The 24,255-nt window shown below is 42.1% G+C and overlaps 1 protein-coding gene across 2 annotated transcripts in view; it reads left to right on the top strand.

Annotated features, from left to right (window-relative positions):
* Positions 1–19,434, top strand: part of COL28A1 (collagen type XXVIII alpha 1 chain) — a 181,519-nt gene extending 162,085 nt beyond the window's left edge. For both annotated transcript variants that reach the window (XM_024990989.2, XM_024990987.2), the window contains 3 exons: positions 1,111–1,268; positions 14,995–15,196; positions 19,149–19,434. In XM_024990989.2, coding sequence (XP_024846757.1) covers positions 1,111–1,268; positions 14,995–15,196; positions 19,149–19,321 — 533 coding nt within the window. In that variant the 3' untranslated portion in view covers positions 19,322–19,434. The remainder of the gene's footprint in view (positions 1–1,110; positions 1,269–14,994; positions 15,197–19,148) is intronic.
* Positions 19,435–24,255: the final 4,821 nt, after the last annotated feature.

Here is a 24,255-nt window from a genome sequence, read left to right as displayed (position 1 = left end):
CACTGACTCACCTGTGATTCAAGTGTGATCAGTATCACTTTACAATGAAACATTCCAGGTCACTGGAAACTCATAACACATTCTGGCAGAGCCCACACCCAGAAAGCTTATGAAATAAATAAAATGTATACTTACTGTATTTGCAGGCTCCAGTTTGACCCAATCCTTCCTTCTCCATCATCAGGATGCGGGGCCTGACGTGGCTTGGCATGGGCCCTCCTGGCCTTGTCCTGCTCCTGGGGCTCCGGGTACCCACATAGCTGGCCCTAAGGAGAGCAGACCACACTCAGAACCGTCCCACTTTCCCTCATACTTCAGACCTCCCTAACCTGGGGTTTGGCTTCCTTTACACTGGATGACTGGAGGGTTTATCTGGTGCATTCAGTCTCACTGGGCAGTTAATGTGCTAGAAATGGCCAGAATATTAAGCATTTCAGACAAGTTATATTTTAATAACTGAAGAGCTTTGTCATCTTAACCAAAGAAGTTACTAACGTGAGGGGTATATTTTGGGACTGGTTTGTCTTTTGTAGTCTCCAAAATCAGAGCTAATTGCCTGGTAAACTTATTATGGGTGAGACTTGCCCCTTCCACAGAGTAGTTCCCTCTGGATAAAATGAATTTAAGTCATCTGTTTGCCTATTGGGACCATTTGTTGTTGTTCAGTCACTAAGTCGTGTCTGACTCTTTGCAACCCTGTGGACTGCAGCACGCCAGGCTTCCCTGTCCTTCACAATCTCCTGGAGTTTGCTCAAACTCATGTCCATTGAGTCAGTGATACCATCCAACCTTCTCATCCTCTGTCATCCTCTTCTCCTCCTGCCTTCAATCTTTCCCAGTATCAGGGTTTTTCCCAAAGAGCCAGTTCTTCATATCAGGTAGTCAAAGTATTGGAGCTTCAGCTTCAGTTGGGCCATTCTATATTATTACATTAAATTATTTTAGATGGCCTCTTACAGATGATGTAAAAATGCTTTAAAAACTTAGCTCTCCTAGTGGTTGACTTCAAGTGCTGGGCAAGTGGAGAGTGCAGAAGATCTTTATAATAAACAGATTTGAGTAATGTTTCATTGCTCCTCCAAACCCTTCTCTACTTCTCTTTTTTAAAAGATACCCTGAAGCAAAAATTATTTACAAAAAGTTGTGAGGATTTCGAAGCCTACCTCTTTCATATTTTGGGTTCCTCACCGCTTCAACCTGGATTTGGGATATCGGGGGAAGAACGCCATGAATCCACTCCAGAGCCCCAGAAAGAAATTTCTGAGTCTGTAAGTAACCATCTTTCTCAATTTGTGAGCCTAAAATGATATATTTTGTCTGCTCTACATTGAAGACCATCTTGTCCTGAGCTTTCAAGAATCAACTGAGGTATGGATAGTTTCAGGTCCTTGGCTCTAAATATTAGCCTTCTGTTTCTAGATTTCTAGTTCTGAAATAGCCCTGGGGCTTATGAGTATGAATATGAGACAGATAGACATTTCCATGTTTTATACTTATTTATTATATGCTACAAATAATATTTTTATATTATACCCCTGCCAGTGTCAAAAGTAATCATGTTCACTAGAACAGATCAATACGACACTATCCGAATCATCTTTCTGTACTGGGTTGCAAATCTCCCCGTCCGTCTGTGTATCCACTGCACACTTTGCACCCTTTCAAGTTTCTGGCAAGTGCACACATGCTCTGTCTGCACTCTCCCTCCCTCCCGCCCGCCCTCTTGCTCACTTAGCTTCCCCCGCCTGCACCCAGGGCAGGGACAGGGAGGGAAGCTATGCATGCATGTGGCACAAGGCGGATGCTTCATTTCAGAGCTCCCCAATCATGTGTGTATGAGAGAACTACCTCCTTAATGTATTGAGACAAAGGTGATGTCCTTAGAGCAAGCCTCTGAGCACTGACCTCAGCCATGGGTCACAAGCAACTCATAAGTTTCTTTTAGGTTAGAACTGGAGAGCCTCTCATAATTACCAGTGGGTGAGTGATGTAGTCTCTTTCCCACCAACTCACAACTAAAGCTGGTGTGAACCGATGTCTATCACATGCATAGACATGGTCTGGCAAGCAAGTACACAGCAGTGTCCGTATTTTATAAGCTCAATGAACTCCCCCTGTGGTGTCCTTTTATGAAGTCTTCAAAGACATGGAAGATTTATTTTGAACCAGTGCAACAATGTTCAAGTATTAGGATTCCACTAACTGACTAGGAACTGAAGACTTGAGAAACCCCCAGACTAGTAGGTGAATGCAGGACCATTCAGGAGTCAGGCTGAGGATGCTATTCCTGTTGTTGTTGTTTAGTCATTAAGTTGTCTGACTCCTTGCCGCCCCACGGCCTGTAGCACAGTAGATTTCCCTGTCCTCCACTATCTCCTGGAGTTTGCTCAGACTCAGGTCCATTGAGTCGGTGATGCCATCCAACCATCTCGTCCTCTGTTGTTCCCTTCTCCTCCTGCCCTCAATCTTTCCCAGAATCCGCCAACTTATTGAAAAAGACCCTGATGCCAGGAAAGACCCTGCTGCCATTCCTATGGGGACAAATTACAGGACTCACAAGATTTTTATATGATATCAAAAAAGGACAGAAAGGTCTGTAATCTATTTGATTAAATACTAACCAACTTCAATATGGGTAATTCTGATTAGGGCAACAGACAACCCCTGGATTGTAGATTTAAATTAACACACACTTATACCACATGGTCTATATCAGGGGGTCAATAAACTCTTTTTGTGAAGGGCTATATGGACATGAGTTTGGGTAGACTCTGAGAGTTGGTGATGGACAGGGAGGCCTGGCATGCTGCAGTTCATGGGGCCGCAAAGAGTCAGACACGACTGAGCGACTGAACTGAACTGATATAGGAAAGATTTGGGATTTTGCAGGCCACTTCATCTCTGTTGCAGTGACTCAACTCTGCCTTAGAAATGCAAAAGGAGTCATAGCCAGTACTGCAATGAATGAACATGGCTATGTTCAGATAAAACTTATTTCCCAAAACAGGTGAAGATTCACATTCAGCCCATAGGGGTTTGCCAACCCTGGTCTTTATTAAGCATTTGAAAGTAAATTATAGGCAATAATGTACACAGTCTATCTTCTCCTTCTCCTGTGATTTATCTCTTTGTCCTGGCCCTAATCAATCCATGTTTCTTTCTAAAAACTACCTATACAAGAACAAACTCAGGTTTCATCCAGCAAGCAGTGTCTAAACAGAGCTCTCCTCAGAATCAATGAGTTCCGGTGAGATGTACTGATCATTTACTGTGGTGCTCAAGGGTGGATCTTAAGGTACAGTTCCTACCCAGCAGAAGTCCATGGTCTCTCAGAGAATGGATGAGTACAGGGAGTATTAAGAACTTTAGCAGAGCTATGGAGGAAGCTCAAGAGATGCTGCAGATTAATATCAGGACAGAGTAATGTAAGGCTTTACAGAGGAGCTGGTATTGAGCTAAGTTTTAAGATTACGTAAAAGGAGTCCATCAAAGCTGTATATTGTCACCCTGCTTATTTAACTTATATGCAGAGTACATCATGAGAAACACTGGACTGGAAGAAACACAAGCTGGAATCAAGACTGCCGGGAGAAATATCAATAACCTCAGATATGCAGATGACACCACCCTTATGGCAGAAAGTGAAGAGGAACGGAAAAGCCTCTTGATGAAAGTGAAAGTGGAGAGTGAAAAAGTTGGCTTAAAGCTCAACATTCAGAAAACGAAGATCATGGCATCCAGTCCCATCACTTCATGGGAAATAGATAGGGAAACAGTGGAAACAGTGTCAGACTTTATTTTTTGGGGCTCCAAAATCACTGCAGATGGTGACTGCAGCCATGAAATTAAAAGACGCTTACTCCTTGGAAGGAAAGTTATGACCAACCTAGATAGCATATTCAAAAGCAGAGACATTACTTTGCCAACAAAGGTCTGTCTAGTCAAGGCTATGGTTTTTCCTGTGGTCATGTATGGATGTGAGAGTTGGACTGTGAAGAAGGCTGAGCGCCGAAGAATTGATGCTTTTGAACTGTGGTGTTGGAGAAGACTCTTGAGAGTCCCTTGGACTGCAAGGAGATCCAACCAGTCCATTCTGAAGATCAGCCCTGGGATTTCTTTGGAAGGAATGATGCTAAAGCTGAAACTCCAGTACTTTGGCCACCTCATGTGAAGAGTTGACTCATTGGAAAAGACTCTGATGCTGGGAGGGATTGGGGGCAGGGGGAGAAGGGGACGACAGAGGATGAGATGGCTGGATGGCATCACTGACTCAATGGATGTGAGTCTGAGTGAACTCCGGGAGTTGGTGATGGACAGGGAGGCCTGGCGTGCTGCAATTCATGGGGTTGGAAAGAGTTGGCCACGACTGAGCGACTGAACTGAATTGAACTGAACTGAAGAGTTCTTCAAGGCAAGAGCAGGGGGAAGGGTATTTCCAAGAAGAAGGAACATGTAGGGGCAAAGGGGGAATCCATAGGGAATGGCATTTAAGAAATTAGGACAAGTTCAGTCTAACTGGAGCCAAAGGTGTACCTGCAAAAGGGTGAGAGTTAAAACTGGACAAATAATTTGAGGGCTAATTATAAATGTGTCAAACTAAGGAGCTTGAACTTCCTCCATAGGCCAGGCAACCAGAAGAAAGCAGAGGAGTTTTAAAAACAAGGATCGTACAGTCACATTTGGTTGCAGGGTGAAAGATAAATAGAAGAAGGAGGAGGAGAGGAGACTGGAGGTTGGGATGTGAGGAGTAACGGTCCAGGTGAGAGATAATAAAGCCTTAAACTAAGACAGGGGCCCCAGAATAAAAGGAAGCATGGATTGGAAAGCCATTTCTGGGTAGAAAGAACAGGAATTGGAGAGTCAGTGGAGGTTAGGAAGAGGGCTTGGGGATGATGATTGGATTCTAGCTTGGAGATGGGGTAGACTGAAACATCCACTGAGATGGAGAATATAGCAGGCAGGGTAGGGGTAGGATTCTCTGAAGGAAAATAATGGGCTTAATCTGTGCCAAAGTGGAGGTGACAGAGGGACATTCAAGGCAATGACACAGAATGAGGGGCAGCAAGAAGACCCTGTGACTCTGGTGTTGTGACCCAGGAAGTTAGATGCCCTGAGAGACAAGTGACGTTAATAGATTATGGCAGAGGAAGCATTCTAGTAGCTGGGGAGGGGAGAGCATGCGAAGAGTACATCCAAAATAGCTTAGATTTACAGCACCAAGAGTTACATGGTGGGCATCAGTTGGATCTCCCTATGGGGCTTCTTACTGAGAGTGGGAGCTTGTAATGAACTCCTAATGGGAGTTTGTAATGACCTTGAACTTGGATAGTCTCTCTTGAATCTATGCCTTCTCACCCTGGCTCTCTTTGCAGAAGCACTAAAGTAAGGCTGAATTTTAAAAAATGAATGATCCTAATAGATATTTAATTTGAACAAACATATATGCATTTATATTCACACTTAGATCTGTCATGTGTATATATAATGTATGTTCTTAGTTGCTCAGTCATGTCTGACTCTTTGCAACCCCATGGATTGTAGCCTACCAGGCTCCTCTGTCCAAGGGGAGTCTCCAGGCAACAGTACTGGAGTGGGTTGCCATTCCCTTCTCCAGGGGATCTTCCCAACCCAGGGATCAAACCCAGCTCTCCCGCATTGCAGGCAGATTCTTTACTGTCTGAGCCACCAGGGAACACTCATAAATACAAAAACATATTTATATATCCGTGAATGCACATGCTTTATCTAAAAGTATAATTATAGTATTGAAACCTCCAAAGTAAAATGAATCTGTCAAAACCTTCCAATCCTCAGTTTGTTCCCAAGCCTACCCTAGACAATATTGCAAAATAAATGATGTCAGAAGTCCTTTTTGTGTTTCTAATTTCCTTCTCTGTTGTCTTCCTTTTATCACTCCTTAAGATACCAAGCTCAGTGTTTCTTCTTCCTCTCCTTTCTAGCAAAAATCCATTTTTTCAGAGGAAAATCTGTTATCAGTTATTTACTCTTTTGTGAGTGGTGTAAGCCAATGGATTGACTCAAGTCAAGAAAGACTTGCATTTGAACTATTTTATCTAATTGTGTAATGAACATGATGTATACTAAATACCTACAAACAGATGTGCTGTGAAATATAGAAAGCAGAAGGATTTCCAAGGTTCTGCTAAGTTCATAAAGCTTTGGCAGTTCCTGCTGTGTTGCCCTTTTGGGCAGTCTTAGGAAACGAGACATGTACATCATTCGTTCTATTCTGTCTCTCTCCTGAAATCTCAGGAAAGCTTATACTTTCTTCTGAACTCTATCACATTTTACATCGTTAATAATGAATTTTGTAGGTACCCTAACTTTCCTAATGGATTTGAATTCCTTGAGGACATTTGTATCTAATTAAACTTTGTGTCTCTTGGGACCTAGACTTGTGCTTCATCTTGTACACAGTAGATGCTCAATAAATACGTAAGGACCAAATGAAGGCTATACCAACTGTTAGGCTAAAAAAGAAATCTGAAGATTTTCTTTAGGGAAAGTCATCAATTATACTGCGATTCAAAAGACTGTATACATAAGAAATCCTTATCTTTTATGGGATTAACAATGTTGGCACTTCATGTTCTTTCCTTGTTTCAGGGTGTGGCCAGCTGGAGAAAGATTTCCTGGATATAAACTGGAGCAGGGCAATCAAATCAAGTAAACATCATTTAATCAGACCAAGTGGCCATAACCAGTAATGGACCACTAGGCAAACAAGTATATGAATTTCCTGCATGAAGTCACTGTTTGTCATTCTAAATGGATTAATAAATAATGTCAGTGCACAGGGCCCATTCGCTGGAGCCAGTTTCTTGCAACAAGATTTCAGATTTTTGTTCCCCTTGAAAGAGTAGAAAGGAAAGAAGCCCTGTCTACCTTTTCCACAAAACTCCTTTTTTGTAAGATGAAAAATTGTTCCCAGATTGCAAACAACTTAGGTAACTGGCAGCAAAGGTTTTTTTTTTTTTTCCCCTCTCTGTAGAAAGGAGGCTGTGGGATTCCTATGAAGAATGACTGATTCCATAGCAACCTAGGGAAGTCAGTCAAGCTGGTGTGGGAAGAGGCCCTCTGAGTAGCTCCTGCATGGGGTGTTCAGAGGGTGGAGGCAGAGGGGGAGCCCTAAGTCCTCTCCTTTTATATGATGTGGTCCTGATGCATAGTCCAGTGCCAGCCTTAAGCTGAGCATACAGCTTCCTCATTTCCGTGGAAGTAATGGATGCTCTGTACTGAAGTCAATTACAAAAAGCTAATACAGCAGGCTGACTCCACTAGCTGCCCGCCCTCTCTGTGTATCCTGTTAGAGAGACCCTATCCCTCGTCCCCATGCCACTGGCCTCAGTTCTCCCCTTCTGCCATGATCACGTAAGCTGCTCAAAGATCTTCATCTCTATTTTCAGTCTACCTCTTTGATCTCTTACTCTCCTTTCCCCACAACGCTTACTTGTTCTAACTCCATCTCAAGATCCATTCTAAAGAGGGCCACTTCTATAAAGGGGAACGAAATTGGGTCATCTGTGGAAACATGGATGGACCTGGAGACTGTCATTCAGAGCTAAGTTGGGAAGAGAAAAATAAATACCCTATATTAACGCATATATGTGGAATCTAAAAAAATGGTATAGATGACCCTACGTGCAAAGCTGAAATAGAAACCCGGACGTGGAGAACAAATATATGGACACCAACGGGGAAAGGGTGGACGTGAGGAATTGGGAGATTGGGATTGAAACATATATTCTATTGATACTATGTATAAAAATAGATAACTAATGATAAGATACTATATAGCACAGGGAACTCTACTCAATGCACTGTGGTGACCTGAATGGGAAGGAAATCCAAAGGGGAGTGGATATATGTCTTATGGATGATTCACTTTACTGTACAGTAGAAACTAACACTGTAAAGTGTTACGCCAGTAAAAATTAATTGAAAAATAAAGAGGGCCACTCTGAAACCAGGGTTCCACTGACAGTATTCTGAGAACCGCAGCCCTAGGCAGGTCCTGCCTTGATGCTGGAATTGGACGTGTCCTTTCTCTCAGACCTGACTGTGGACTCTCACCTCCACTCTGATGTGGCACCCACTTGTCCCCTACTGTGCTCTGGGGCCTATCTATTCCCTTCTGCCTCTTCTGAAACCAGGACCTTCCTTCCCTGTGGTGTCCTTCCCTGGCAACACTTCCAACTCCTTCCCCAGAGGCAGCAAACAGGCTTCAGACTCTCCCATCTAAAACCTTCCCTAATCCATAATTCTTATGTCAACTGTGATTCTATCCTATCTCTATCTTTATATAATAAAGTTATTCCACAGGCCAATCTCTGCTACTCACGTCCCCACCTGCACCCTCCCCATCTCCCCCTGGCTTTCGCTCTGTTTCCTCACTTCCATTCACTTCCATTCCTCTGGGAAGCCCTCCAAAGTAAGGTTGCTGCCTCGACTGTGTCACTGAAGCTCTGCTGCTGCAAAAGTCACCAACAACCCTCTCATTGCTAGATCCTTATCATCCTGTTCTTACCTGATTTCTCTTTTGCATATATCACCCTGTCACTGCTGATTTTTGATTTTGCAAGTCCTCTTTCTCCCGGTCCTCCTTCTGAGCATTCTTTCTCAATTGCTTTTGGGGTTTTTCTTTCTCTGTTTACCCCTTAGCATTAAACTCAATCTTTCTGAGATCTGTTCTTGGCCTACTTCTCTTATTCCATATTCTCTAAGTTTCAAAGCCATGTGTGCTAACAGTTCTCAAATCTGCAGCCCCACTCCAGGCCTTTCTCCTGGGTCCCAGATACACATTTTGATTGTCTGTGTACATCATCTTCTGGGTGTCCCGCAGGCACTCAATGTGAAATGTGTTCACCATGCTGAACACAGCAGTAGATTTCCTTCATATAGTATGGTCCCTCCAACCAGCTGGGTATCGAGCAAGAAACCTGAGCCACACCTGGAGCTCTGCTCTCACTGTTTCTTTCACACTCATTGGAACTGTCATCTCTGGTCTGTTATCACCCCTTGACCTATGTTCTCAACTCTTTTCTCCTCACTAATATCTCTACTGCCTTAGATCAGGGCCTCATCATTTCTGATCAGTATTTAATAATATGGTCTCAAAACTCTTATCACATCTCTCTTTTCTATATACTCTTCAGTTTATCCATTACTTGCTGATAGAGTCATTTTATTTTTTTTGCCCTTTTAAAAATAACATCATTGAATTGTTAATATTTCTCATACATATGATTCCATTTTGGCTGAATTTTATTAAAAACCTGTCTGTGATGGCCTATATCTTAACTTGGTACTGAGCATCCATGGCAGATTAGGAAAAAGACAAATATTTGGGTGCATCTATATTTTCTCCGTATGTCTTATTCAAGTAAAATTTTATAGGTTGCTCAATCATCCTATACTCATTATTGAATGAAGTAACCTATTCAGGCATACTCAAAGGCCATAATCAATACTTTCAAAACACAAAGACTTTTTAAACTTTCAAAACACTTGAGACTAAGCCTAATATTAGTTTAGTTTCTCCACTGACATGAAAATTAAGTTGATTTCCTGAAATCAGACCTAGTTTTTGTAAGTGGCCTTGATTAAGCCACATATATGGATATGGCTATATTGGTCAATACTATAATTTGTTTATAAAGTACAATTAATACTCCCTCATTGTGGTAGTCAAAAAAACTCAAATTAAACTGAACAATACCTAATTATTAGAATTTCCAGGTGATGTGCCTGTGGAAACCTCATATATTGCTTATCATAGACTTAGAAGCCTCAGTATGTAAGATGTTTCTCTCCTATGGAGAAGAAAAAAGTAGCATATTGCAAACTGATCTAGAAAATAATACCCCAGATCTGGAAGTCAGCAAACTTGACTGACTCAAGTTTCAATTCTGAAGTTAAATCCTTGTCTCCAAAGTTTGTACTTCTCCTACTTTGTTATTTCAGAGATTAATATGCATCTACTTAGTTGTGGTCTTTTTCTAGGCTTAATTTTATAGTATATTTCACAATGAATGATATCTTAGAAATGAGATCTGACAGCAGCCTAACATTGCATGAATCACCTGTTTCTTAAAGCTTCCTCATTTGTACAATAAGGCATTATTCCCAGAATACTCTTTTGTAAAATATGTCATTAGAAACAGTCAACAACCTTTCCTGGGCAATGCCAGAATGAAGGACATTATACTAATGTATGAGAAGCCTTAAACAGAATAAAATCCTGCAGTTTACCTCTAGGAAAGCTGCAGGTGATCCAGGGAGGCACAGCCCAAACTCAAGGTGCTCCCCACAGTCCTCAGCAACCTTAAATGCAGACAGAGTATTCAGTGCTGGAGTGTCGAGAGACCTGGCTAAGAAGCACTATTTTCTAGGAAGGGCCAGTCAAGGTCAGAACCTAGAAGCCAGATACCTTGAAGGCATGGGCAGTGGAGCCAGCTGGCAGGTGTAGGAGCCCCACAGCTCCCTGGGAGCAACGTGGCTCTGCGCTTCTGGGAAAAGCTAAGTCTGAGCACATGAGCCAATGTACTTGATCATTGGCATCTGTCCAGGGGAGACAGGAGCTCAAGTTCAAAGAGCTTGTCTATAATATAAGCAAGGTTCAGGGTAATGAATTATGAGGAAAGTGTCTGGAAGTCAGAAACCAAAGGATGCTCTGGAATTGTGGGTGTCTGGTTAGTAATCCTCCTTTAGGTCACCCGTTCACGTTCTTGGATGCAGCTCGAAATCTGTTTTCTCCCCTTAAAGATCTGCACTGAGGCTGGAAGGGACCGATCTTACACATCTGCCTGTCCAGCTGCACGGAGCAGGCCCAGCGTCCAGGTGTCAGCCCTCACAGGCCCCAGATCCTCTGCTGTGTTTTACTGTGTGTGCCCAGCTTGGTGCTGGGAACATTCGTCTCCTCCAAGGCAAGTCGGTGTATGGCAGGAGCAGAAATGTGCAAAGCTGAGAGGCAGCTTGTTGTGTTTAGGGTTAAGATTTATAAAAAAATAATAACAACAGAGAAGGCATATGGCAAACATTGGCAAGCCCACCACTCAGATATAACTGGTGTTTCCCTTTGTTCATCACTCTTGCTTCAGAGAAAGTCCTTGCTATTTTCCTTTAGAGTCTCTTTCTCCTCCTCTTCTCTCCAGAAGCAGCCATTATCATGAGTTTGGTGTGTATTTTACCAGTAAAATCTGGAGCTGCTCACATCTCACTTTCAGAGTTGGAAGGTATTGTTGTTCAGTTGCTCACTTGTATCTGACTCTTTGAGACCCCATGGACTGCAGCATGCCAGGCTTCCCTGTCCTTCACTATCTCCCGGAGTTTGCTCAAACTCATGTCCAATGAGTGGATGATACCAGCTACCATCTCATCCTCTGTTGCCCCTTTCTCCTCCTGCCCTCAATCTTTCCCAGCATTAGGGTCTTCTTCAATGAGTCGGCTCTTCACACCAGGTGGGCAAAATATTGGAGCTTTATGTTAGGGTCTAATCTTTCCCTATTTTAAAATGATGACATTAAAACCTAGAGGAGGGAATTCCCGGATGGTCCAGTGGTTAGGACTCTGCTCTGCTTCCACTACAGGGGCCACAAGTTCAATCCCTAGTCTGGGAACTAAGATTTCACATACCACGCAGCGCACAGCCAAAAATAAAATAAACAGTAAAGCCTAGAGGAATTGAATAATGAATCTAAAGTGTCCCCCAATCCCATCTCTCTCCCTTTTTGTCTCTCTCTCTTACTCATTCTGAACTTACCCAGTGGCAAATATTTACTCTTCCACGCTATAAAGATTTTAAATAAAGAAGCAAAGGCAGGAAGGAAGGGAAAAAAGAGAAAGAGAGAGAAATGTGGTTTGGCTTATCAGGGAAGTGATATTTACACATGTGAAATAAGAAATGATCAGAGGATAGGATTAAAGGTTAACTTCTGCATGATCAGGGCCAAGCGTGGAGCCCTGGAAGGTACCATGCACCTTCTGGACGGGGCAACTTCGTGCTGGCTGGCTTTTGCTGCTGGGGACAAACACTTCCTGCTGGGGCAAGCAGGCTGACTTTGAGAGCTTGAGGCAGAATGAGGAGGAGGAGGGAGTGGAAGGTCAGAGCCAGATGTACTGGGGGTAGTAGGAGTACAGGCCGGCAGGGCTATGTAGATCAGTTGAAGGACCTATCAAGCTTTATCTCCTTTTCCAATCAGAATGTCTCATAAATGGTAATAGTTTAAGGAAAGACACTTACTAGTGAGAGTACAAATTGGTAAAACATTTTTGGAGGGAACTTTGTCTAAGAAGGTTCAAATATGTGTGTTGTTTGATCTGAATGAGCCATGTAGCTTCTCACAGAAAAACAAAAAAAAGCAAATTAAATGCTAAAAATTACCACTGTAGTTATGTATATTCTGTATTCAAAATGGTGTTATGGAGCCACAGTAAAATATATGGAAGCACAATATATATTTAAAAAAAAAACAGAAAACCAACATACAGTATATATTTCCTTAAAAAATACACATGCATATCAAAAAAAAAAAAGATGGGGTGGGGGATAAACCATCTGAGTGTCAACAACAATTATTTCTGGGAGGTGGAATCACTTGTGATTTCTAGTTTCTTCCTGTTGCTTGTCCAGGGAATTTTGTAAATTCCCTTCAATGAACACATTTGCTTTTGCAATAAGAAAGTCATAAAAATGGCAAACAATTATGTATTTATTTAAATAAACTGAAGTCCCCTGGAGCCAAAAGATAAAATTATTCTCATTTATGGAAAAAAAATTCACTTGTTCTGGAACTTGAGGTATAATGCTCTAGTAGTCAAAATTCCCACATGATGATGTAACTGAGAAAGAAGCATACACTCCTAGACTTCCAAGAAGCAGAGAATAACTTATGAGGCCGTGAGGCTTGAACGAGATGGCTACTGGGGCTGAGTTATTCCTTTAAGAGAACTGCGCTGTCTAGGGAACTTCTTCAAAGGGACATTCTCTCTCGACAGTATATCTCAAGTGTAGCCCTAAAGTCTGTTGTCTTCGTGATGTTTGATAAACTACTTCTCAGTCAAAGCTTTTAACTTAGTTTGGCTTAATATGAAATATATACAAGTTAAAAAAAAAAAAACAAACCTAAAAGCCTCAGTATTTCTTTCCTGAAAAAGGCATTTCTAGTTTTGCCACTAGCTTTCCAATAATTTGGGGGAAGTTTTAGATCATTAATTATTAATTGGTGCTTTAGACTCCCCTGTAGAAAATGAAGTACTGATAAAGGCTTCCCCTAATCTTACAATTCTCTAGTTCTACGAATATAACAAAGTTCATATTCAAATTGTCACTGGTATATACAAGATCATTCTGAAAGAAAGAGGAACGCCAAGTGACCCACAGTTTTACCTCCATTTGTACCAAAAAATGTGTCTGTGGTTAGTGAAATGCCACTATGGCATTTGAATTGAGTGCCCTTTACATATGCTGATGAGCAGATCAGTCCTAATGGAAACATTTGCTCTGATAATCACTTAATTGCCATAAAAATATACATACATGAGTAATAAAGTTAACTAGCCCTTCCCCACTGTGTGCGTGTGTGTGTATGTGTGTGTATGTTGTTGTTGTTCAGCAGCCAAGACATGTCAACTCTTTGTGACCCCCATGGACTGCAGTACGCCAAGCTTCCCTCTGTCACCATCTCCCAGAATTTGCCCAAGTTCATGTCCATTGAATTGGTGGCACCCTCCAAACAATTTCAACTTCTGTTGCCCTCTACTCCTTCTGCCTTCAATCTTTCTCAGCATCAGGGTCCTTCCCAACGAGCTGGCTGTTCACATCGGGTGGCCAAAGTATTGTATTTGTACACAGAATCAAAAGCGGTGGAACATCTTAGATGGCAGAGAGCAGCTAATGATGACAGCTGGCTCTGGTCACAAGATGACACGAACCACAGGTGGGAAAGCAGCAAAAACAACTTTACCTAGTTCACAGGTTTGCTTATTTAAATAAACAAATAAACACAAACAAACAAGAGAGGGCCTTGCAAGGATAAATGGCCACACTGTGCTAGGACTGAAATAAATGATCCATTCAATTCCGTGTAGCTGGGGTCCAAGAGGAAAAGAAAAAGAACTTAATTGGACCCATGAGAGATTGTTCTAGCTCCGGGCAACTGTAGGCAAGAATAACTGGCCTGTTTTTTTTTTTTTTAAACTAAAACATATTTTCTTTCTTGTTTCATTACATATCATAAATTTAGATGAAACTTAGAATTCTTAGTTCAGAAAACTTGCTTTTGAAATTATAATCCTTCATTCCTTAGCTAGCATACATTTCCCAGAACTTCTTAGAAGCTACACATCCTGCAGCATTTGGCATTTGCTGGGTCCAGATAATAGGATGAGATGAGAAGTGATGCTCTTGTTTTTATTTTAGCTGCATTATCGGCCTCTGTCACTCCAGTTCCCAATCTCAACATTGGTTGAGTTTGTGGTAGAGATTTTGGAATATATTGTTAAGCTCTCTAGTGTTAGAAAACAGAGAGGAAAAGGCCATGAAAAAAAAACGTTAAAGAAATAGTGATTATTTTCCCTCTTCATACAACTGACTAAGAAAAGGATGAAGATGAAACTCCTCTCAAACTCACTTGCTTTATGCCCTGCAGGTAGATCTCTCTGAAAGGCCCAGAAGAAAAGCATTTGTGCCTAGCAGCGGGACGTGTGTGTGTGTGTGTGTGTGTGTGTGTGTGTGTGTGTGCGCGCGCGCGTACACACACTTACACCTGCATGAGGTGGTCAGAAAATCCATAACTCAGGTATTCGGGGATGCCTGACATAGAGGCGAGGCATCACTTCCTGAGCTTTTACTGAAATAACTAACATTGAAAAACTGGGGAGAAGCCGGAGTGCTGGACTTTAAATCTTCCCCAAAGCAAACTCGCCTTCTTGACTTGATATCACCAGCTTCAAAGCTCTGGATTTTTTGTGCAGGTGCATGTCTCCAGGGCCCAGGACAGAGAGAATGAGCCTTCAGAGAGGACCTGGGCTGCCAGCCCGGCCACCACTCCTTCACCTGAGGCTGCCACCATCCCGGGGCCACTGCCCAGGCCTCCTGAGGATCAGGCAAAGGGCCTGGAAACCAGAGCTCCGAGTTCCACTTCGAACTTAGAGCCAGAAAATTTTGTGCACAAAGGTAAGAGATTTCTGTCCATCAGCTGCTGTATCCGTAATAATAAGGCACCAAAAGGATGGTCCTTAAAATCTCATCCAGAGGCAGAGGGAGCATGCTCTGATTCTAAACAGGCAGGACAGAAGAAGCTTTTCATTGTATTATATATAGAATTGGAGAATAGGCTGGTTGTGAAACAAATTTGATCAAAACTTGTAAAGGTCTTAGAGTGTTTATTGTTATTGTTAAAATGTGAATGCCTTTAGAGAGGATGCTGGTCTCATGTTCACCACAGCTCCTACCATCCCCTATTGTCTTACTTGGAACCTTCACGACTGTAGACATTTGAAGCTTTGACCCCCGGGTGGAAGAAAGAGAAAGAAGCTAGAATCTACGTTCCGATTCCCCAACATATTGTCTATGGTGTCAATATCCATAAAAATTAATCACTACATACGTAGTTTCTAAAGAACATGCAAGAGAGACAATTTTATTGTCCCCAAGCAGCTTAGGTTGGCTTGAAACAGACATTACTTAGTTATTGTTTTTTAAGAGTGGAGGGAGATAGAATCCACTGCTCATTTCCATTTGGCCAAAGAGGCAAAGTTAGTGGTCAATTTTAGAAAATAAATTAGTTGAGATATACTTCAAATCTGGGGAAATGATTATGGCAGATGGAGAAAGGGCTTGTTTTGCTATTGAGAAATGAAGCTTACGGCATGTAAACTATTGCGCAAAACACAAGTATCGGGCAGCAAGCATCTATTTGGCCTTTTTGGGGAATTTTCCCACCTTGGCATTACTTTCTCCGTAAGAAATACTAACCAAGGGACTAAGGACAACCATGAAATAGAAAAAGGAATTTAACAAATGGCTTTATTATTGTAGCTCTACTTAGCTTAATTTTTTATATTTTTTGGAGAAGTGGAAGTGTTTCCAAAACTTGTCAACTGACATTAGAAGGTCATGTTTTTATTGTTCTGTAAAAGATGATCTTTTTAAAAGAAAATTGTGATATAAAGAGAGCAGCCACCGTCGGCCTGTATTCAAGCAGCCCCCCAGAAGCAGCCCAGATTCTGACTGCAGCACAGCTGCTTGAATCCTCAGGACTACCTTGCTGCATGCCCCAGCCCAAGAGGAGGGAGCATTCCAGCCCCACCCACTCCATGCTACAGCCGAGCACTAGATCTCGGGTGGCCACAACAGCAGGAAAGACGAGACTGTGGTGTGCCTTTGAGCCAAACTACAGATGTGTGAATGGTCAGACCACACGAGCCCCACTTGCTTCAGAACTCTCTTCCTTTGGAGCAAAAATCCCAGAGTAGGGAGAAGGAAAAACACACACTTTAAAGGGCGAAGAGTCAGCTCAAGCCTGACCCTCAGGGCTTCTACTCCAGCAACTTGGGAGCAGGTCCTGCCCCTGCGAGGGTGGTGACAGCCACTGAGCAGAGAAGACACTGTGCCTCACAGCCGGCTCCAGTTCCAGCGTCTCCATCGCCAGCCCCGCTCCCTTACCCAAATGGCAGCTGTCAGCACACCCTGAGGAAAGATGGGGCTGGCATCCACATCAAATCCAGCTCTCCCACAAACGGCCCTGGGCACATGGAGATCGCACAGGGACACTCCCACATAGGAAAACCTCTTCAGAGCCAAAACAGGTAACAGTCTCATCTAGATTCACAGACAGGGACCGTTAGGGAAGATGAAAAGGCAGAGGAACTACTGTCCATTGAAAGAACAAGAGAGCAAACCCCCGGGAAAAAAAAAAAAACAACAATGAAACATAAATAAGCAACTTATGACATAAAGAATTCAAATCATTGGTAATAAAAATGCTAATTAGGGAAGAGAAATGATCTGAATACAAGTCATTTTAATAACTAGAAACCATAAAGAAGACAAGTGGAACAGATAATTCAATATCTGAGATAAATAATACTCTAGACGGAATGAAGAACAGAATAAATGACACAGAAGAACACATAAGTGATCCGGAAGATAGAATAATAGAAATTGCCCAATCAGAACAACAGATAGACAAAAACAAAAAACAAATGCAACATATGAGACCTCTGGGGGTAACATCAAACATACCTACATTTGCATCAAAAGGGAAAAGAGAGACAGAAGAGGATCAAAAATGCATTTGCTGAGATTACTGCTGAAAACTTCACAAATCTGAAGAATGAAACAGATCCAGGTACAGGAAGCACAGGGGGTCCCAAACAAGGTGAACCCAACAGACCCACACCAAGACATACTATAATTAAAATAGCAAAAGTTAAAAAGAGAAATCTACAGGTAGCAAGAGGAAAAAAAAAAAAAACAGAGTCATATACAAGGGAATCCCCATAAGGCTATCAGCTGATTTCTCTGCAGAAAGTCTGCAGGCCAGAGGGAGTGACATGATGTAGAGGGCTGAAAGGGAAAACCCACAACCTAGGATACTCTGTGCAGCAATATTACCACTTAGAACAGAGGGAGAGATACAGAATTTCTCAGACAAGCAAAAACTAAAAGAATTAAGCAATACTGAAAGTGAAAGAGGAGAGTGAAAAGGTTGGCTTAAAGCTCAACATTCAGAAAACGAAGATCATGGCATCTGGTCCCATTACTTCATGGGAAATAGATGGGGAAACAGTGGAAACAGTGTCAGACTTTTTTTTTTGGGCTCCAAAATCACTGCAGATGGTGACTGCAGCCATGAAATTAAAAGACGCTTACTCCTTGGAAGGAAAGTTATGACCAACCTAGACAGCATATTGTAAAGCAGAGACATTACTTTGCCAACAAAGGTCCATCTAGTCAAGGCTATGGTTTTTCTAGTGGTCATGTATGGATGTGAGAATTGGACTGTGAAGAAAGCTGAGTGCTAAAGAATTGATGCATTTGAACTGTGGTGCTGGAGAAGACTCTTGCAAGTCCCTTGGACTGCAAGGAGATCCAACCAGTCCATCCTAAAGGAGACCAGTCCTGGGTGTTCATTGGAAGGACTGATGCTGAGACTGAAAGTCCAATACTTTGGCCACCTGATGCGAAGAACTGACTCATTGGAAAAGTCCCTGATGCGGAGAGGGATTGGGGGCAGAAGGAGAAGGGGACAACAGAGGATGAGATGGCTGGATGGCGTCACCAGCCTGATGCACATGAGTTTGGGTGAACTCTGGGAGTTGGTGATGGACAGGGAGGCCTGGCATGCTGCGATTCATGAGGTCGCAAAGAGTCGGACACGACTGAGCAACTGAACTGAACTGAAATCTACCCTAAAAGAAATGTTGAGATAAAGGAATCCAGGCATACTACAAAAGAAAGTCATCAAACCACAATGAGAGAAGCAAAAATAAGATGAAATGATCAGAGAAGAACTACAAACACAACTGGGGAAAAAAAAAAAAAGGAGAAAATGGCCATTTCTGCAAACTCACATACTCGGTGGTGAAAATATGAGAGCCTTTCCACTAAATTCAGGAACAAACTAGGATGCCTACTCTCACAGCTTCTATTAACGATACTACCGGAAGTCCCAGTCTCAGCAGTCAGGCAAGAAAAAGAAATAAAGCATATCCAATTGGAAGGGAAGAAATAAAACTGTCACTCAGATGACAGTGGCAGATGACACAATACTGGCACAGAGAACCCTAAAATCTCCACACAAAAACTATCAAAACTAATAAATAATTTCAAGGTGACTCACAAGAGTATAAGCTAAAGAAGGCTCACAGTATTATGCTTTCAGGGAAATAAGCATTTAATGGGATTTCATGAAGACCAAAAACTTCAACGTTTTCAGGGGAATGTATATTTAAGTGAAGTTTCAGGTGGTAGAGGAAATATTTTGGGTATTTGGGAATGTTTTCTTAACTTAGAATCACACTTTCTTAGTATGTTAGTGTGCATAGAGAAAAAGCTTCATAAAGCTTTTACTGTTCAGTGAAAGAAAAACCTATAATAACTGGCTATTTTTTTCTCACTCTAGATCCTAGATGTCTGGAACCCCTACAACCAGGGAACTGTAGTGAATATGTGGTTCGATGGTATTATGACAAACAGGTCAATTCCTGCGCTCGCTTTTGGTTCAGTGGCTGTAAAGGCTCGGGAAATAGATTCAACAGCGAAAAGGAGTGTGAAGAAATCTGTATTCAAGGATGAGCAAGTAAATTACCCTGTACTGAGTCAAATCTACATCTCTATCAACAAGCCTAGAAAGAATCTCTGTAATTTCAATATTCATCCAATGCAAATAAACACCGCATTTGAGTGTATACTGAGCACTGACAGTTTTGTATACTGTATACTGTATACTGACAGCACTGACACAGTCAAATCCTACAACCACGCTACGATGTAGGTATTAGTAACTATTTTTACAGATGAAGATGCTGAGACTCTCAGAAGTTTAGGAACTCTACTGTCACCCAAATAAAAAGTGGCAGGGCTGGGGGGCCTGACCCCGGGCTATGTAACCTCAGTACACATGTTCTATCTACTTCAAAACCTGCAATGTGGTTCTGATTGCCATTAATTCCTTTGCACGTCTTATGTCACATGAAACTCCTACCCCAGACCACCCTACGCCCACTGGCTCCCCCAGTCCCTTAGCACCTGCCTTAGTCCCCTGAACCCATCAAACCCCTGCCTGCTGCAAAATGTAGCTGGTGGGGAAGAACTTGGTTTTGAGCATTAGAAGGGATGAGAGTATGTTTGTGCAGAGATGGTGGTAAGGTAAGAAAGATACTCTGTTTGGGGAAAACCCAGCAAGATGGAGTGGTTCTGGAAGATGAGTGACCCCAGGGGTGGAGTAGGTAGTTAGATTTTTGCTTTATTTGCCCTGAAAATGATTAAGAAATCAATCTGAATTAAAATGACTTAAATTTATTAACTGTTGTTTCCCACTCCAACATATTTGGAAGAAAAGCCTTTGTTGTATGCTTAAGCTATATATTTAACAATTGTAATTAAGATAAAGGAACTTTTTCTACTCTTCCTTTAAAATGTGTAAAAGCACACAATGGAGTATTACTCAGCCATTAAAAAGAATACATTTGAATCAGTTCTAATGAGGTGGATGAAACTGGAGCCTATTATACAGAGTGAAGTAAGCCAGAAAGAAAAACACCAATACAGTATACTAATGCATATATATGGAATTTAGAAAGATGGTAACAATAACCCTGTATATGAGACAGCAAAAGAGACACTGATGTATAGAACAGTCTTTTGGACTCTGTGGGAGAGGGAGAGGGTGAGATGATTTGGGAGAATGGCATTGAAATACGTATAATATCATATATGAAACGAGTCACCAGTCCAGGTTTGATGCATGATACTGGATACTTGGGGCTGGTGCACTGGGACGACCCAGAGGGAGGGTATGGGGAGGGAGGAAGGAGGAGGGTTCAGGATGAGGAACACATGTATGCCTGTGGTGGATTCATTTCGATATATGGCAGAACCAATACAATATTATAAAGTTTAAAAATAAAATAAAATGTGTAAAAGCAACTTTCAATTTTAGCAGGGTGGAATGGGAAGGCACTTGGCAGCCAAGGACTGCTTGAAGCCCACATGAACTTGAGCAGGGCATTTTAAAGACAGAGCAGATGATGAAAAATGAGCTTGCAAACTGAAACATGACCCTTCAGAGGAGTGGAGGATCTGCTCCCTTATTTTACAACATCTGATCTGGGAAGATCCCTAGTTCTGAGCTGAAATCAAACAGCATTTGCATGTCTTATCTCACAACACCCTTTGCTCTTCTTTCAGGCCTGTGGCCCTGATTTGGGTTTAAGGGTACACAGCAGAGCACCTAAGGGAGAAGAGCCGGGAGCACAGCCACTTTAGCAAAACCGGTGCTGTGTAGCTTCAGTTTTCAATATGCAGCATGTGATGCTATGAAATAATATATGCGATACACTTGTAAATTAAAAAACATGACACCAAGATAGACACCAGTGAGCACATCAAAGAATAAGCCAAACGTAAGCAATTCTGTCCAGACTTCCTGTGTGCCCCCTCATCAACCCGACCACCTGCTTTCTGCAGGAATATCGCATCCTGAATTTTGTGCTTACCATTTCAGTTGATCATTTGCTTTTTATGTAATTTTACATGTAAAACCACATAAATCTATGTATCTCTAAATAATACATAGTCTCGCTTATTTTAGAACTTTATAAAAATGCTGTCATACTCTGATCTTCTGCAACTCACTGCTTTCATTCAATACTGTAATTAACCCCTGTATTACCATATCTAAGTATATTCTTAAATAATTTTTTAGGTTTTTTGAGCTAGAAAAAAATGGTTTCATAAAACGTAATTCTTTGTCATTTAGTATGTTATTACATTATAATTCATACATGTTCCCTATCACAGTTTTATAATATTGGTATGACTACATCACAACATATTCAACCACTGCCTTGTCTGTGTTAAATTGTTTCTAGCTAATATTTTCCACTATCCCGACAGTACTGCAATGAATGCTCTTACACATGGCTTTGGGTTCATGTGTACCAGTGCTCCTTCAGGCTATATACCCAAAAGGGGAATTGGCTTCCCTGGTGGCTCAGATGATAAAGAATCTGCCTGCAATGCAGGAGACCCAGGTTCGATCCCTAGGCTGGGAAGATCCTCCGGAGAAGGGAATGGCTACTCACTTCAATATTCTTGCCTGGAGAATCCTATGGACAGAGGAGTCTGGTGGGCTACAGTCCCTGGGGTCACAAAGAGTCAGACATGACTGAGAAACTAACGCTTTCAAGATATATAAATATTCAAATATAGTGTGCCATACCAAATTCTCTCCCAAAGTGTTTAAACCAGTTCATTATAAATTTCCGCCAGTTGTGTATAAGTGTTCCCATTGCTTTATATTCTTTTAAACACAATATTGCCAGACTTATTCATTTTGCTAATACTGGGTGTAAAACAGTACCTTGTTTTAAATTGCCTGTCTCTGGTAACAGCTTACCATATTTATTTACCATCTGTGCTCTTGCTTCTGTGAAATGTCTTTATAACTGGGGGAAATTTTTCCATTGGATTGTCTGTCTTTGCTTATTGAATTTCTGGAACCCCTGATATATCCTGAAATTGAATTCTTTGCTCATTATTTGTGTTGCTAATATCTTTGTGACTTGCCTTTATTATACTTTACTCTTTTTTTTTTTTGGATGAACAGAAGTTCTCAATTTTAATGCCGACTGGCCCATCTTTTCTTTCCTGACTGGCATCCTTCCCTTGTTTATGCTGTTTGGCCTCCCGGCCACCTATCTCGGGCAGGAAACTCACCGGGACAAAACCTGCTCTGGGTTCTGGGTACACCTCTCTGGATTCCCACTTTCACACCTAGCAGCTCCTTACGAGTCTATTAGCACGTTGGTCACTTCCAGGCGACTGTTTTTAATTCGTCTTTTGTTTAGTTGTCTCAGTGTGAGACAGGGTCTGAGCTACAGGAGGCCACTAGTGCATTTTTGGTACTGTTGCGAGATGGAAGACTTGGGTATTTTCTTACTTCCTGGAGGCCCAGCAATGCACTGAAAAGCTCATATTAGTCACCATATGGTGGTTGGAAAGTAGAAAGACCCTTCAGAGTATCTAGCCTGCCATTTTCCCAAGAGCAGAAGTTACTTATGTTTATTTTTCCAGCTCCTCCAACTTTTCCTATACAGGAAATTGATATGCAAACATGCTGGAGCATTAACTTGGGTGTTCATCTCCTTGTCTGAAATGTCTTCCTCTTCCTTCGTGTGACTGGCCACATCCTAATACTCTGAGGACAACTTGCAGGCATCCTCCTGGGTGGTACTTCCTCAACGCTCTCACTCGGGCCACGCTCAGCTCTGGAGACCTGAAGCACCTGCCTATGCCTCCAGTCTACCCTGAGCACCGTCTGAGCTGCCTTACACCCAGTGGAAGGCACCTGTATTATTTCTGTTTCGCTGCTTTAACGGAGAAGGCGATGGCACCCCACTCCAGTACTCTTGCCTGGAAAATCCCATGGGCGGAGGAGCCTGGTAGGCTGCAGTCCATGGGGTCGCACAGAGTCGGACGCGACTGAAGCGACTTAGCAGCAGCAGCTGCTTTAACGAATTTACCACAAGTTTGGCAGCTTAAGCAATACAAATGTAGTTTCAGTTCTGGAGGTCAGAAGTCTGATGCAGGTCCCACTAGCTAAAATCAAGATGTCAGTGGGGCAGCGTTTCTTCTGGAGCATCAGGGGAAGAATCTGTTTCCCTGTGAAAGTGAAAGTATTAGTCGCTCAGTCACGTCTGACTCTTTGTGACCCCATGGATTGTACCTTTCCCAGTTTCTAGAGAGTCCTACATTCATCCTTCAGTGCATGGTCCCTTTCTCTGTCTTCAAAGCCAGCAACAGTTGACTTCTTCTCATACTACCATCTCTCTGGTGCTCTGAATACAGCTGGGAAAGGCTCTCTGCTTTCAAGGACTAATGTAATCTGATAAGCACCCCCTCCCTGGATAATCCAGACTAATCTCCCCACCTCAAGGTCCTTAACCTTAATCACATCTACAAAGTCCTTTTGCATGGGAGGTTCTGGGGATCAGAGAATAGATATGGCCACGCCCATTATTCTGTTGATCACAGCATCTGTGCCATCTCCTTGTTTTCTGAGCTTAGGAGCAAAGATGTGCCTCGTTTATCTCTGTGTCCCCAGTTCCTGGCACATATGAAGAACTCAATACATTAAGAAATACTATAACTCACTTTATAAAAGTCATACAGAAATAATTAACTCCTTGAAAGAGAGGAATAGAAAAAGTTGGGGAAAATCACACCAGTTTAAAAGAATAAGAGAGAAGTCATATGTCAACAAGTAAAAACTACTACTCTCTCATGCACTTTGAGATTCAGAATATTCCTCCCCTCTCCCCCAACCATGATTAGCAAAATGAAGGAAGAAGTCAGAGGGAATGTTGTCTGGCTAAAGAATCAAAGAGGCTGAATGGAACAACCTGAGCATTAACTGTGGAAAAGAGATGATGATTCATGTTTTCATTTTAATCTCGTTACAGTGCTAATATGGAAATAACCCAAGTGCCCATGAACAGATGAATGGA

This window comes from Bos taurus, chromosome 4, assembly GCF_002263795.3.
Source record: "Bos taurus isolate L1 Dominette 01449 registration number 42190680 breed Hereford chromosome 4, ARS-UCD2.0, whole genome shotgun sequence".
In the NCBI taxonomy this organism is placed as follows: Eukaryota; Metazoa; Chordata; class Mammalia; order Artiodactyla; family Bovidae; genus Bos; species Bos taurus.
The sequence above is the reverse complement of the archived record's forward strand: the minus strand, read 5'-3'. Positions and strand labels throughout refer to the sequence as shown.